The sequence below is a fragment of the Microtus ochrogaster genome, chromosome 21 (assembly GCF_000317375.1).
Source record: "Microtus ochrogaster isolate Prairie Vole_2 chromosome 21, MicOch1.0, whole genome shotgun sequence".
Taxonomy (NCBI): domain Eukaryota; kingdom Metazoa; phylum Chordata; class Mammalia; order Rodentia; family Cricetidae; genus Microtus; species Microtus ochrogaster.
In genome coordinates, this window is record NC_022022.1 from 9189547 (window position 1) to 9202145 (window position 12599).

The following is a 12599-nucleotide window of genomic DNA, read 5'->3' on the forward strand; positions in this document are numbered from 1 at the left end:
GGTGGATGGTGTCCTGGCTGGAAGGTGTAATATGCAAGAGTGAGGAACCATCATATAGTGGGGCAGGAGGTCAGACTTGGAGGATTTTAAACACACACACACACAGACACACACACACACACAGACACACAGACACAGACACACACACACACACACACACACACACACACACACACACACACACTCACACCACCCTTGTGGAAGTTAATTCATCCCAGCTGTTGACATTGATTCCTTCCAGTGTTCCCATGTCCTCTTGACCTTGTCCTAGGCCCCTGTCTCTTACAGGTTCCACCCCTCACTTCTCCTCACCAGCATATGAACCCTTATGGAACACTCAGCCCCTGTCGAAAGCGTAGCAGATGCCATGGGATGAGAACCTTGAGTCTCCAGATTTAACTTTTGCCCCTCCCTGCAAGAGGATGCAATGTGAAGGACATAGGGTAGGCAGAGGCAGAAGTGACCCTGGAGAGCTGTGCCTGAACCAAGAGGCAGGGACTTGATGGGCCAGTCAGAACCAAGAGCCCAAGAGCAGCTAACCCTGGTTCAGTACTGCTATGCGCCGCCCCTCTGTGCCAGCTGGTGGGAATCTGCCCTACTTCACACCCCCGCTCACTCCCATTGCCAGATCTGCTGGCCTCTGTTTGTGCAGGGAAAAGGAGCTGCTCCTTGGGATGAGATGGGAAGAAAGAATGCAGCACTGCCCCACCCCTCCCCCAAATAAAAAAGACTCAGTGGCTTTCTTGGGCCAGCCCCGCTAATCATGGGAGAAACATTTAATTTCAACCAGATTACAAGGCGGTTGCTTTTATTTGTTTTTGGCTGGATTTGTGCCAAGGATTCAACTTTTCCTGTTCATTTTATTAAAAACTTTATAAACAGTATTAATAAATAGATATAAAACTGCCGTATAAATGACAGAGAGACCAAATGAAATTCACAAGGGTCAGCGTTGAATAAGTAACAGAGCCACGTCCTTGTGCGATCAAATGCTCATATATGCAGATTAGATCCAGAGCTTTACTACAGTGTTTTAATTAATATTTATAAATCACAGAGTGCCTTGGAAAGGGCCAGTAACCTATTTATATTGCCATCATGTCGCACAATAACAGATCCTCTGGGGAGTGCTGTCTGTTTTGCATTTGGTCAGAAAAGTAAGCACGTTGTTGTGTCTGTCTCCCCTTAGGTGTGGTGTCTGCACAGCGACAGGTCACCGTCCAGGAAGGACCCTTGTACCGCACAGAGGGCTCCCACATCACCATTTGGTGCAATGTGAGTGGCTACCAGGGTCCCTCTGAGCAGAACTTCCAGTGGTCCATTTACTTACCCTCCGCTCCAGAACGTGAAGTCCAGATCGTTAGCACAGTGGACTCGTCCTTCCCTTACGCCATCTACACCCAGCGAGTCCGAGGCGGGAAGATCTACGTGGAAAGAATCCAGGGGAACTCGGCCTTGCTGCACATCACAGAGCTGCAAGCCCGGGATGCTGGGCAGTATGAATGTCACACCCCCAACACGGATGAGCGCTACTTTGGGAGCTACAGCGCCAAGATGAACCTAGTGGGTAAGGAGACATTGCTTTCATGTGGCCGGTGTCAGCCTGAGCCCCTTCTGTTGCCATACACCTTTGCTGAAAGACAGATTCCCCAAATATCTTAGGATACATAAGGGAACATAAGTGAACACGATTTCCATGTACACTTGTGAACACTATTTGAGGCTGACACTTGGGAGTCTTGTGCAAACGTTAAGAACCTCAAGTGATTAACCAGGCCTTTCTTGGTCAAGGGCAGTATGAGTATGTAAAGGCAAAATCCGGGAGCGGAGCCTCATGCCTATCATCCCAGCATCCAGGAGGCCAAGGCAAGGCAACGACATTTGTGGGTGACAGTTTGGAGGGATGGCTCAGAAGATAAAGGGGTAAGGTCAGCGGGAAGAGAGCCAAGCCCCTAAAAGAGCAAGAGCAAAAGTCCCACCCTCCAGAGGCGGGGACAGTGGCAGTAGAGAGACACCAACCGGAGGTGTCTATCTACTGCTGCAGGAGGCCGGTAATGTGTGTGAGGGCAGTCTCAGGAGAGTCCCTGCTCAGATAACCCAGTGAATTCCAGATGCTCAGAGGGGGCAGAGAGCGAGAAGGGAATGAGACCATTTGAGATATAGTAAGTGATGTTAGTGATTCTCAGACAGTAATGGTTCTTCTGGGAACTGAGTGGATCTCAGAGACAGACGGGAGCTTGTGACTGAAGCTGCCCATGAACAGTTGTGTTCTTTAGTCTCCTTCCCTGCTGATCTGAGTTCAATTAATAGAAAATCCAGCGAAGAAGCAGAAGGTGAGAGCTTCTTCAGCAGGCCTGCTCTTTGAGCAGACACGCACTGGAATAGCGCTGCTTGAAGCATCCACTACTGTCCAAAGGGTCTGTCTTTAGTGTGAAGTAATCGACAGAAAGTGTCCCTATTTTGGGGTGCAATTCCCTGGACTCCATCTCTCAGAAATGACGAGGAAAAAGGACAGGTTTTGAGGTCCGGGGAGAGAGTAGGGCTCCGGGTACCGAGACCTCCCTGGCTGCGTGCTAAGGAGCTACAGACTGCCTATCTCTCTCGACGCTCTCTGTGCTGGAGAGGATGTAAGCTGGAAGAGTCGGGAGCATTTAGCGTGGGCCCCTCTGGTTACCACTGCCAGTGAGAAAGGGCAGATAGCAGCAGGACTATTCTGATTTGTACCCAAGTCCTGAGCTCGGCAGGACCTGTTGGTGGGGCTTTTGTCAATAAGGACACTGCCTTTGCTTCTTCTTCATTTCTGTAATGAGCCTCTAAAGTAAGAGGACTTTAAACATCAACCTTGGGACAGGAACAGGGAGGAAAACATGCCCCTGTCATGACTGGGGCGCCTTTATCAGGCAGCAGAGGTAGCAAGTAGGGTGACGTATAGTCTTCAGAAAGATAAAGGTCAAAAAAACCCAGTCACTGGACACCGCAGTGTCTTCATTTGCCTGAGTCCTCTGTGTACAGCTGTGGTCACTTTGATGAATCCTGTGAAGGCATAGGGGTGCAGCCAGGCTTAGTGGTACCCATTTGTAATCCAGCCACTTGGAAAGCTGAGGCTGGGAGATCACAAGTTCAAGGTTACCTTGGACAACATTGTGAGACTTGGTCTCCAAATTAAAGAGATAGACTGTGGGGGTTGGAGCCCAGTGGTAGAGTACTTGCCTATTCAAGTCCTAGGCTCTTTCCCCAGGACAAGGGGAAAATAGGGAATGATGATGGTTTTCTCTAGTCCCACTCCCCAGTTCCCACATCTCAGGACAGTGCACGGATGAGGTGAACTGGGAGATGGGATGGAGAGGAGGGTCCAGAAGGGAAGAGGGAAAGGGCTGTTTAGGAATGGAAAGCCAGAAGGTCCAGGAGCCGTTCCCAGTCAGAAGTGAGGTGAAGGTATCTCAAAGCAATACCAAAACCAACATCAAATCTTATTAGACCTCAGCGATTATTCTTACACAGTTTTTTTCAGGGAATTTTTTTGTTGTATACATTTTTAAAATAAAGTCCCATCTTTGCTCTGAGTGTTATTAAAATACCAAGCAGGTGTCCATGCCAAAAATATTATCTTGGCTACCATAAAAGAAAAGTGTATTTAGGTTTATATGCCTTTCGGGGTTGTCTGTGGCCTCGAATCGATTGTTAGGGCTGCTTTTGTTGAGGCAGTAATAGTGGTTTCTGTGTAGAGTAGGGCCCTCGCCTCTCGGAAAGTGAGTCTGATTCTGTAGCCTTGTAACCTTCCTCTGTTGGAACTTTCTATGTTACAGTGATCCCAGATTCCCTGCAGACCACAGCTGTCCCCCAGACTCTGCATAAAGTGGAACAGGACCCACTGGAGCTCAGTTGTGAAGTGTCCACTGAGAGTGACCAGCACAGCCACCTCTCAGTATCCTGGCTTAGGCGGAAGGGTGGCGAGAAGCCGGTGGAGGTCATTTCCCTGAGCCGAGACTTCATCCTGCACTCCAGCAGTGAATATGCCCAGCGGCAGAACCTGGGGGAGGTGCGGCTGGACAAGCTGGGGAGAACCACCTTCCGCCTCACCATCTTCCACCTGCAGCCCTCCGACCAGGGCGAGTTCTACTGCGAGGCTGCCGAGTGGATCCAAGATCCAGATGGCTCTTGGTACGCCATGACTAGGAAGCGTTCCGAGGGTGCTGTGGTCAACGTCCAGCCCACTGGTCAGTCTCTCTCAGCTTCTTGTCCTTTACCTGGTGGGGAGTCAGACACTAGGAGGGTGTGGGGACACCTTATTTGGTGACCATGACAACACAGTAGGGTTTTGGGTGAGGTTAGAGATGGTTGTGACGTCGGCTGGAGAAAACGGGGACCCAACTTGCAGTGCGTCACAGACAGCTGCCCGTACGGCCCCTGCTCTTCATTGTGTTTTCTTACTATATGCTATCATCCTTTATTTTGAATAAGACATTTGTTTTTTTTAAATGAGAGATTTGGCAGAAAAGTGTGGCTGGAGAGAAGGCTGGAGCGTGGCCAAGAGCACGTATTGCCCTTGCAGGGGACCCAGGTTCAATTCTTAGCTCCTACACAGTGGCTCACAACTCTTCAACTTCAGTCCCAGGGATCCTTTACCCTCTTTTGATCTCCAAGCACACATATGATGTGCACATATACATGCAGGCACATAATAAAATGAGTAAATCTTTTTTTAAAAAAATTTAAAATGAGAGATACCATAGAAAATCTTTGTTTATTTATTTTTTTATTTTTTTGGTTTTTTGAGACAGGGTTTCTCTGTGGGTTTGGAGCCTGTCCTGGAACTAGCTCTTGTAGACCAGGCTGGTCTCGAACTCACAGAGATCCGCCTGCCTCTGCCTCCCGAGTGCTGGGATTAAAGGCGTGTGCCACCACCGCCCGGCCATAGAAAATCTTTGTGTCTTATGACTCTGGGTTCTCATTCCTGATAGCCGTGGATGCCACCCAGCTTGATGATGTTTCGATTGCAGAGGACATTTGAGATGATGAGCCTTTTGTTGGATGTGTGAACCATCAAGCAAAGCAGATGTTAGCGTACCATTATTTTTATATTAATATTCCTGCCATTTTTTTTACAACTTCTAAAATACTTTAACACATGTTGTTATGTCTGTGGAGCAAGGTAGGATGGCTTCCTCACCTTGCGGTTGAGCGTAGCGAATACAGTGCTCTGTGGTGTGGTCCCAGCAATAACCAGATGTGTGCTATGAGGCCCGTATAGAGTGTTAGCTCCTGCTGTGGACGCTTTGTCAAGGGAAGGCCTGGCAGGGTCCCTGAGGGGGAAGAATGGTGTGCTTCGGGCTGAGGTAGTGGTCGCAGCCTAGCAAGTTGCAGTCCTCAAGGCTGAGGTAGTGATGGTGGCCTGGCAAGCCGCAGCTCTCCACAGCTTCTCTTGATATTTCCGGAGACTCTGGGTTCTCTCCTCTAGGTTCTTGCACCTGCAGAGCTCCATTGAGAGCTGATGCTGTTGTGGCCAGTGTTGGCTGAGCTGGGGCGGGTTCTTATGTGGGCCTGGCTTTGGTTGGAGGATGGTTATCACTGGAGGGCCTTGTCTCCTCTCCCTGCTGAGGGCTGTTGGTCCTGCTGACGAAAGGATGTTTCTGTGTTACAGGTGGCAGTGTTCTTGTCAGCACTGTCTCTTGTCCTCCTTGCAAAGGTGCTGGGACATTTGAGAGCAATGCTTCCGAGTCACCTGATTACTGAACTTTCTGACTCATCCCGGAAGTCCCTCCTCAGAGACTCCTGGGGCAGGGCTGGGGAAGCTGTGTCTCTGATGGACTCCCCAGGTCCTTCTTCACTGGTCTGCATTCTGTCTAGTGCAGCTCCAGGGGGAGCAGGCTAGGAGGTTCTCTGGACACCCAGCGGGCATGAAAACAAATGAAGGTGGGGTTCTTGGTGAGAGGGGCACGCTCGATCCACACTTAGGACCAGAGCTCTTAGTGCCTTCTGGATCTTCTAATATTAAGTTTACCCAAGAGGCTTTAGTTCCTGTTTATCATTTGCCTTCCTGCTTGGTCTTAAGATCAGTGTCAAAAAAGTCTGGGCCTAATTTCGAGTCTTAATGCTTTTAAATTAGGTTGCATCAGCTAATCTTCTTTATTTTAATCTTACCAATTTAGAATTAGGACATTTTGAACTTGCCCTGCAAATGTATCCAGACTAAGCCAGCAAAGGAAAATTTTAATGGAAAAAATAAACGTTGATATCTTCACGGCGTGTACATATTGAGGCTCAGGAGTCGCAACTCCACCTTCCGGCCTTTTTCTTCATGTTTATTTTAGTAGACATTAGTCTTTCCAGCACTGAAGGTGTGGTGCGAGGCCCCAGGGCTGCCAAGATGAGTGACGTTTCCCTGTGCAGTGATGCAGGGTCATGGGGCCCTGCAGAGCCCCGCTGGGAGGTCTGTTCACCTGTTGGTGGCAGCACTGGTTGTCTCTGTAACTTAGTCGAGGGGTCCATTGTAAGCGGACTCTCAGAGACACTCATAGCATGGCACACCCATCGTGTCGTTGGACATGGACATCTAAGACTGAACACAAGTGAGGAGGGCTTGTGAGAGGCCTTAGGGCAAGAATAGGACCAAGTTCAGAAGACCCATGGCAGTACTGAGTGGTCCGAGAACAAGCCCCGTTGTGAAAGGAGCAGAATGGTCAGGCGAGGCAGGGAGAGGCAGAAGGGATGCTGTCCTGGAACCAAGGGAGGAGAGCAGCCCCAGAGGCTAGAGCTTGCTCAGGAGGATGAGGGTCGGGTCAGCCTTTGGTGTTGCTCACTAGGTCAGTGGACAAGGGATCAGGAAGCCAGATGTCAGTGGGCTAGGAAAAGGGGATATAGCTTATGTCAAATTCCATACTCGATTGATTGTGTATAAGCAAGAGCAGATTGCTCTGCAGAAAGAGGGGTTTGCATCTCCAGGAAATGTGAAGGCTCCATGGAACTTGAGGCATCCTCATGGGATAAGCAGCATCCGGGGCTGCCAAAAGAGGAAAGCCCTGGCGGTAGCCCACTTAGCCTAGGACAGATGAGAAGGTCTGAGACCCTGGGATGCCCTGTATGCCACATGGGCAGTCTCCTGGAAGGAGTGCTTTTTAGGGTTGATGATGGATTATGAATCACTGTGTTTTATTGATCAGAGGGCTAATGACAATGGATAATGTGGGCACGGTCTCATCTGGGTACGTTGCCCTAGCAGACGGTAGCAGAATAAAATCCTTTTGCTTTCTGCCATTGTCTCCCAGGACTATTTCATATGAGATGGGGCGGAGGCCACAGCTGACATGTCACAGGTATTCTTGAGAGGGCTTTGGGTAATACAGGGAGGAGCTAGTCACGGGCAAGAGATGGTGTCTGACTCAGGAGACTGACCTGTGTGGAAGGAGGAGACGAAGAGAAGACATACTGAGTGGACTGGAGAAGAGCAACGCTTCCTTGGCTCACACGGTCCATTTCCACGGGGAAGTAGGACGCTCATGAGCTTGAAGAGCATGAGGGATGGGCTCGGGACAACCGAGGCATGGATCTCGAAGGTGGTAGTGATGGCCCAGAAATGCCGCAGAGGGAAGGCCATTATGGCATTGAGGTTGATGAGTGCTTAGGCGCTCAACTCCACCATGATGGGATTTCCCTCTGTAGTCTCTTCAAGGAATATAGCTGGAACCGGAAGGAGTTAGGAGCTGCGGGCTCCCACAGCAAGGGGAGATGGTGCCACTTCCCCCGAGTCCTAAGTCCTCTTCCTGTCCCCTCACTTCCACCATGAGTGCCTCCCGCTACAGGGTGAAGTCTCTTGAGTCGACCATCAACTACTACTGTTTCTTGGAGATCGTGGCATTGTTTGCAGTGGTGATACCGCTGGGCCTAGATAGATACCAGCCCTTGGGAGAGTTCCTGCCTTGATCCTTGGCCATTTCCAGAGGTGTTTGACTGTTAGTGGAAGTAGATTCTGTGCTGCTCTGTCTAAGTCATGACCAGCGAGTTGTAAGCTGGTGCAAAGACATTTTGTGGGATGCAGCTAGTTTGTCTTACCCACATCTAATTCTCAGTGTTCTTATAGTGGTAGAGAAGAATCTCAGTAAATTCACCTGAGTTTTGATTAGAACTGGGGTCAGCGCCTGATTTTGTCTCACAGACCTCTGTGAGGTGAGTCTTACAGGATCTGCTGAGCAGACAAACGTCCTTGTAACCATGCTGCTCTAGCGGAACTCAGGCCTGGACCTTTGCCAGCTGCCACTGAGTGAGACTAAGCTTGTCTGCAGGCGCCGGAGGTTTAATCTGGAGCAGTGTGCTCCTTGACAGGGTCCCGTTGGTCTAGATGCAAGTGGTAAGCTCCTAAGAGCGCCTGGGTTTGGTTGGGACTCTAAGAGTTTGCATGGCTGGAGTTGGGTTTTTCTCTCAAGATGAACACTGAGTCGTCTCTGTGGTTAGTGTCATGAAGAAGGTTGGGGAATAGGGATTTCCTGAAGCAGTTTGGGTTGCAGCCCTCATTTGCCCAGAATGCATCCAGTCTGTTTGTGTTCGCAGACAAAGAGTTCACCGTACGCCTGGAGACAGATAAGCGGCTACACACAGTGGGCGAGGCAGTGGAGTTCAGGTGTATCCTAGAGGCTCAGAACATTCCTGACCGGTACTTTGCCGTCTCCTGGGCCTTCAACAGCTCACTTATCGCCACCATGGGGCCTAACGCTGTGCCAGTCCTCAACAGTGAATTTGCCCACCGTGAAGCCAAGGGACAGCTTAAAGTGGCCAAAGAGGGTGACGGTGTCTTTGTACTTAAGATATACCACCTCCGCCAGGAAGACAGCGGTAAATACAACTGCCGGGTGACAGAGCGAGAGAAGACTGTCACTGGCGAGTTCATCGACAAGGAAAGCAAGCGTCCCAAGAACATCCCCATCGTCGTCCTTCCCCTCAGTAAGTAGAAGTGTATTGCTTACTAGTTCCTGGTGCAGTGACTAGTGCCATAACGGAGAAGTAGTGGAGAGAGAATAGCTCAGGCAGAAGGGGCAGACTGGGGTAAGATGACCAGAGAGAGGGCCTCTCTGCCTTCTCCAGCCCCTGGTCTACAAAGCAGCAGGGGCATGTCTTGGCTGGAGATGGTACCTGCAGACTTGAACTCACGCAGCTTGGTGTAAAGCACCAGCCTTGGCAGCTCAGCTTGGGAGAAGACCAGAAAGTCATTTGCTCTTCTGGAGGAGTTAAATCCCAGAAGAAGTGGGTAGAGGCCTGCCTTGAAATCTCACTGAAGGAGAGCTCATCTCTTATGGGAGGATTTGGGTATCATCAACTGCATTGTTAGGAAGGATTTGCTGTCTGGGTTTTTCCAGGTATCAAGGCGGGTAGTTCCCTAATTGTCTCTTCTGTACTGAAATTGCATTGTTAGAAGGCGGTGGGTGGTAGAGCACTCTGCTAGCGTGCACGAAGTGATAGATTCATCCCAATGTGCACATAGATGGTCAGGGGGTGGGGTGTTTGCCTTACTGGAGTGTGCTTCGAGAGCTCGGGCCTCTCAAGGCTGCTCCAGGGGCTCTGCCTCTCTGTACGCTGACCGTGTCAGGATGGGTGGTGCCCTTCTGGGAACTTGAGCGATGAACAGAGTGCATGCATGCTGTGTTTAAAATATCCATGGTGTCGAGACGTTCTTATTAATCTCTTTTCTCTCACAGTTCTGTTTTTAGCAAAACGTTAATCAAAACTCACAACGCTCTGATTTTTAAACAAGATGGTCCAGTTTAAGAACTAACCTTTAACCTTTTCTTAGCTCCTAGGACTGTTCCTCCTCTTAGCCTTGTAATGATTTCCTTTACATTTTTATTTACACGTTTATGTGTTTGAAATGTTTCTCTGTTGAGTGTGAAGTCCAAAATAGATTGAGGAGGCCTGTCACCCTTCTCTCTCTTTTCATCAATGGAATTGTTTTCTGTCATGCTTATTGTACTTACCACACACACACACACACACACACACACACACACACACACGTAACCTTGAACTCTGGTGCTTTTCTTGCAATTGCATGGTGCTTTGCATAGAGTAGGTGCTTGCTGAATATATGTACAGTTGAAACGATCAGATTGAATGCCCACACTCTTTATCCTGTTTTCCTGTGCCTGCCCTAACCACAGATTCCGTGCTTATAAACTAATCTCTCCTTGTTTCGTGAGGGTGGCATGAAGGGCGGCCACCCTGTTTGCTTCCTCTATCTTTGTACTAAAAGATTTCCCCCAGCCCTTCCAAGAACTTGTTTGATGATCTGTGGCCTGCTATATTGCTTTTCCAGCAGATAACTGGGTAGTTAAAGTCCCTCAGCAGCACCAGATCCTGCCCCAAGGCCACTTGGGTAAGTCTACTGAAGAACAACAATCAATCGGTAATGGTGATAATGCCCTGGATTTTAATGGCACCTTTCCTCCTAAGAACCCAAAGTGCTTCTGCATAAATTATCTCTCTGCTCTCAATCCTCCAATCTCTGTCCAAGCTAGCGTTACATCCATCTTGTGAATGGAGACTTCAGAGCACATACAGGGAAGTGTCTGATCCGGTTGTTCAGTTAGTGGTTGAGATTGCGATTGCATTAGGAACATTTGCTCTAACTCCGAACCCGCTGCTCTGCGCTTAGCCTGTGCTCCACCGGCAGCCTCCTGATTGGGAATTTCATTTATGAACACACACTCAGATTTTGAATGATTCTGTCCTAGTTTTCATTCAGTCCAGAGGATTTTACCTTGTTCTAAGCCTGGGAACCCGGATAAATAGTTACAGCGTGCAGTGCAGCAGCAGATCCGTGTTTGTCCAGGCCTTGGCTGCCAGAGGCTTTCCTTCTGTCTAGGTTTTCCAGGCTTCCTCCAAATAGCCATCCCGAATGTCCTTAGGAGTCCACTGGGGTGGCAGTAGTGCATACGACTAACGTCTGACAGGTCGTTCTTCTGCATGAGACAGACCAGAGGGTTTTCTTCCTTGATCCTGAAGCTGTCTTCTGCATCTCACCTCGAGCTGAAAACAGTGGGGAAGGGTATTGGTCATGATGAATAACACTGGGGCTGTAACTCAGCAGTGGAATGCCTGTGGAGCATCCATGAGCCTTAGGTTCAGCCTCAGTTCTGCCCGCTTCCCATTTCCTTTCTCAGTGTCGTGATCCTAAGTAGACACTCGGTAGAGTCCCAACTGTGCACGTGATAACTGAGGCTTGGTGAGAACACCAGGATTCCAGTCAGGAGGCAGGCAGTGCAGCCAAGCTCCGAAGCCCTGTCGACAAGAGCCTTGCCATGGGCAAGCTGTCCTCAGAGGCCTGCTCTTCCCACATTGTCCAGACCCACTTCCTATGGAGCAAGCACAGCCTACTCACTATGACAAACGCTAGACGCTGAGGCCCGGTGCTCTTCTTTGCCGTTTCTGTCTATGGGGAAATGAAGGGGAGAATAATAAAGTGGATCCAAATGCTGCAGTAATTGGGTGTGCTTCTTGATCTGGGGTTTGACTTAATCGATTGTCAATGGTGCCTAGAAAATTGAATTCAAATTGATTATGACACTGTGTGTTGTGTTGTTTAATTTATATGAGCTTATTGAACTCAATATAGGTAATTATACAAAATAATATATGCACAATTAGGAAAGTGTTAGCCATGCTGTTTATGAAGGCAGAAATATCCGAGTATAGTAAGATCAATCATGATTGTGGACACCGCCTTTAAAAAGCACACTGTGTGTTACACAGTCTGTGTGATTGTCTTACTTGCTTTTTAATCTTTTGTAAGTTAAAAATGGTATCTTACAGAAGAAGAAGCTGAGGCTTCTCAAGTTTGAATCATCCCCTTGACTGAGACCAGCTATCCAAAGGAGTGGCAAAGGCTAGACCAAGCTAGGCTGGGAGTAAAGTTCTTATGGCCACCTTTGCTTGGCAGACTGTCAGGATGGCGAGTAGAGGTGCCCCAGGGCTGAATGAGTGGGTAGAACAGGGGAGTGGTGGATGGTGACCTTCTGTGTTAATGAAAACATGAAACTTTGCTCCCCACACACTCCTGGTGAGGCTAGACCATCTGTGCCCCATTTTCCACACACAAGCACGTGCCATCTTCCAAGTACTTCCTGACATCTTTTCTACTTCCTAATATTTCCCCAAAGGATTCAAATGGCATACTAAGGATTTTATAGCTTTTGTTTGACTGCTGTAGCTCCAAGTGCTGGAAGATTGGGGTGTGGTCGGATTAGGAAGTTTTTCCTCATGCAGAAACTCTGAGCCAAAAGCCTTGAACTGCGTCTGAACAGGTCACCCAGAAATAATTTTATGCTATCAACACCCTGTCATTGTATTGAATTTCTCAGGTTCTGATTTACTCTTAGGTCTTAGGAGCTCATTATCCCAATCCACTCCACAAACAAAGAGCATTCTAGACTACCAGATCTAGGAAGCAATGCCTGGTCTGCACCAGCCAGATCTTACAGCAGTAAGTTGTCAGAGCAAATCAGAGCTTTGGCTCCTTTGACCTTCACTGTCAGAGTCATGGGATTCGGTTTGCACCCTTCTTTCTGTGTCATCTGTGAGGGGGGTGCCCTGGAGACCGTAAACCCCCAGTGTGT

At 48.9% G+C, this 12599-nt stretch overlaps 1 protein-coding gene across 1 annotated transcript in view; it reads left to right on the top strand.

Annotated features, from left to right (window-relative positions):
* Positions 1-12599, top strand: part of Igsf3 (immunoglobulin superfamily member 3) — a 97148-nt gene that overhangs the window by 57873 nt on the left and 26676 nt on the right. Inside the window, exons 3-5 of the mRNA XM_013349925.2 lie at positions 1190-1567; positions 3807-4217; positions 8545-8934. Of these exons, the coding sequence (XP_013205379.1) occupies positions 1190-1567; positions 3807-4217; positions 8545-8934 (1179 nt within the window). The remainder of the gene's footprint in view (positions 1-1189; positions 1568-3806; positions 4218-8544; positions 8935-12599) is intronic.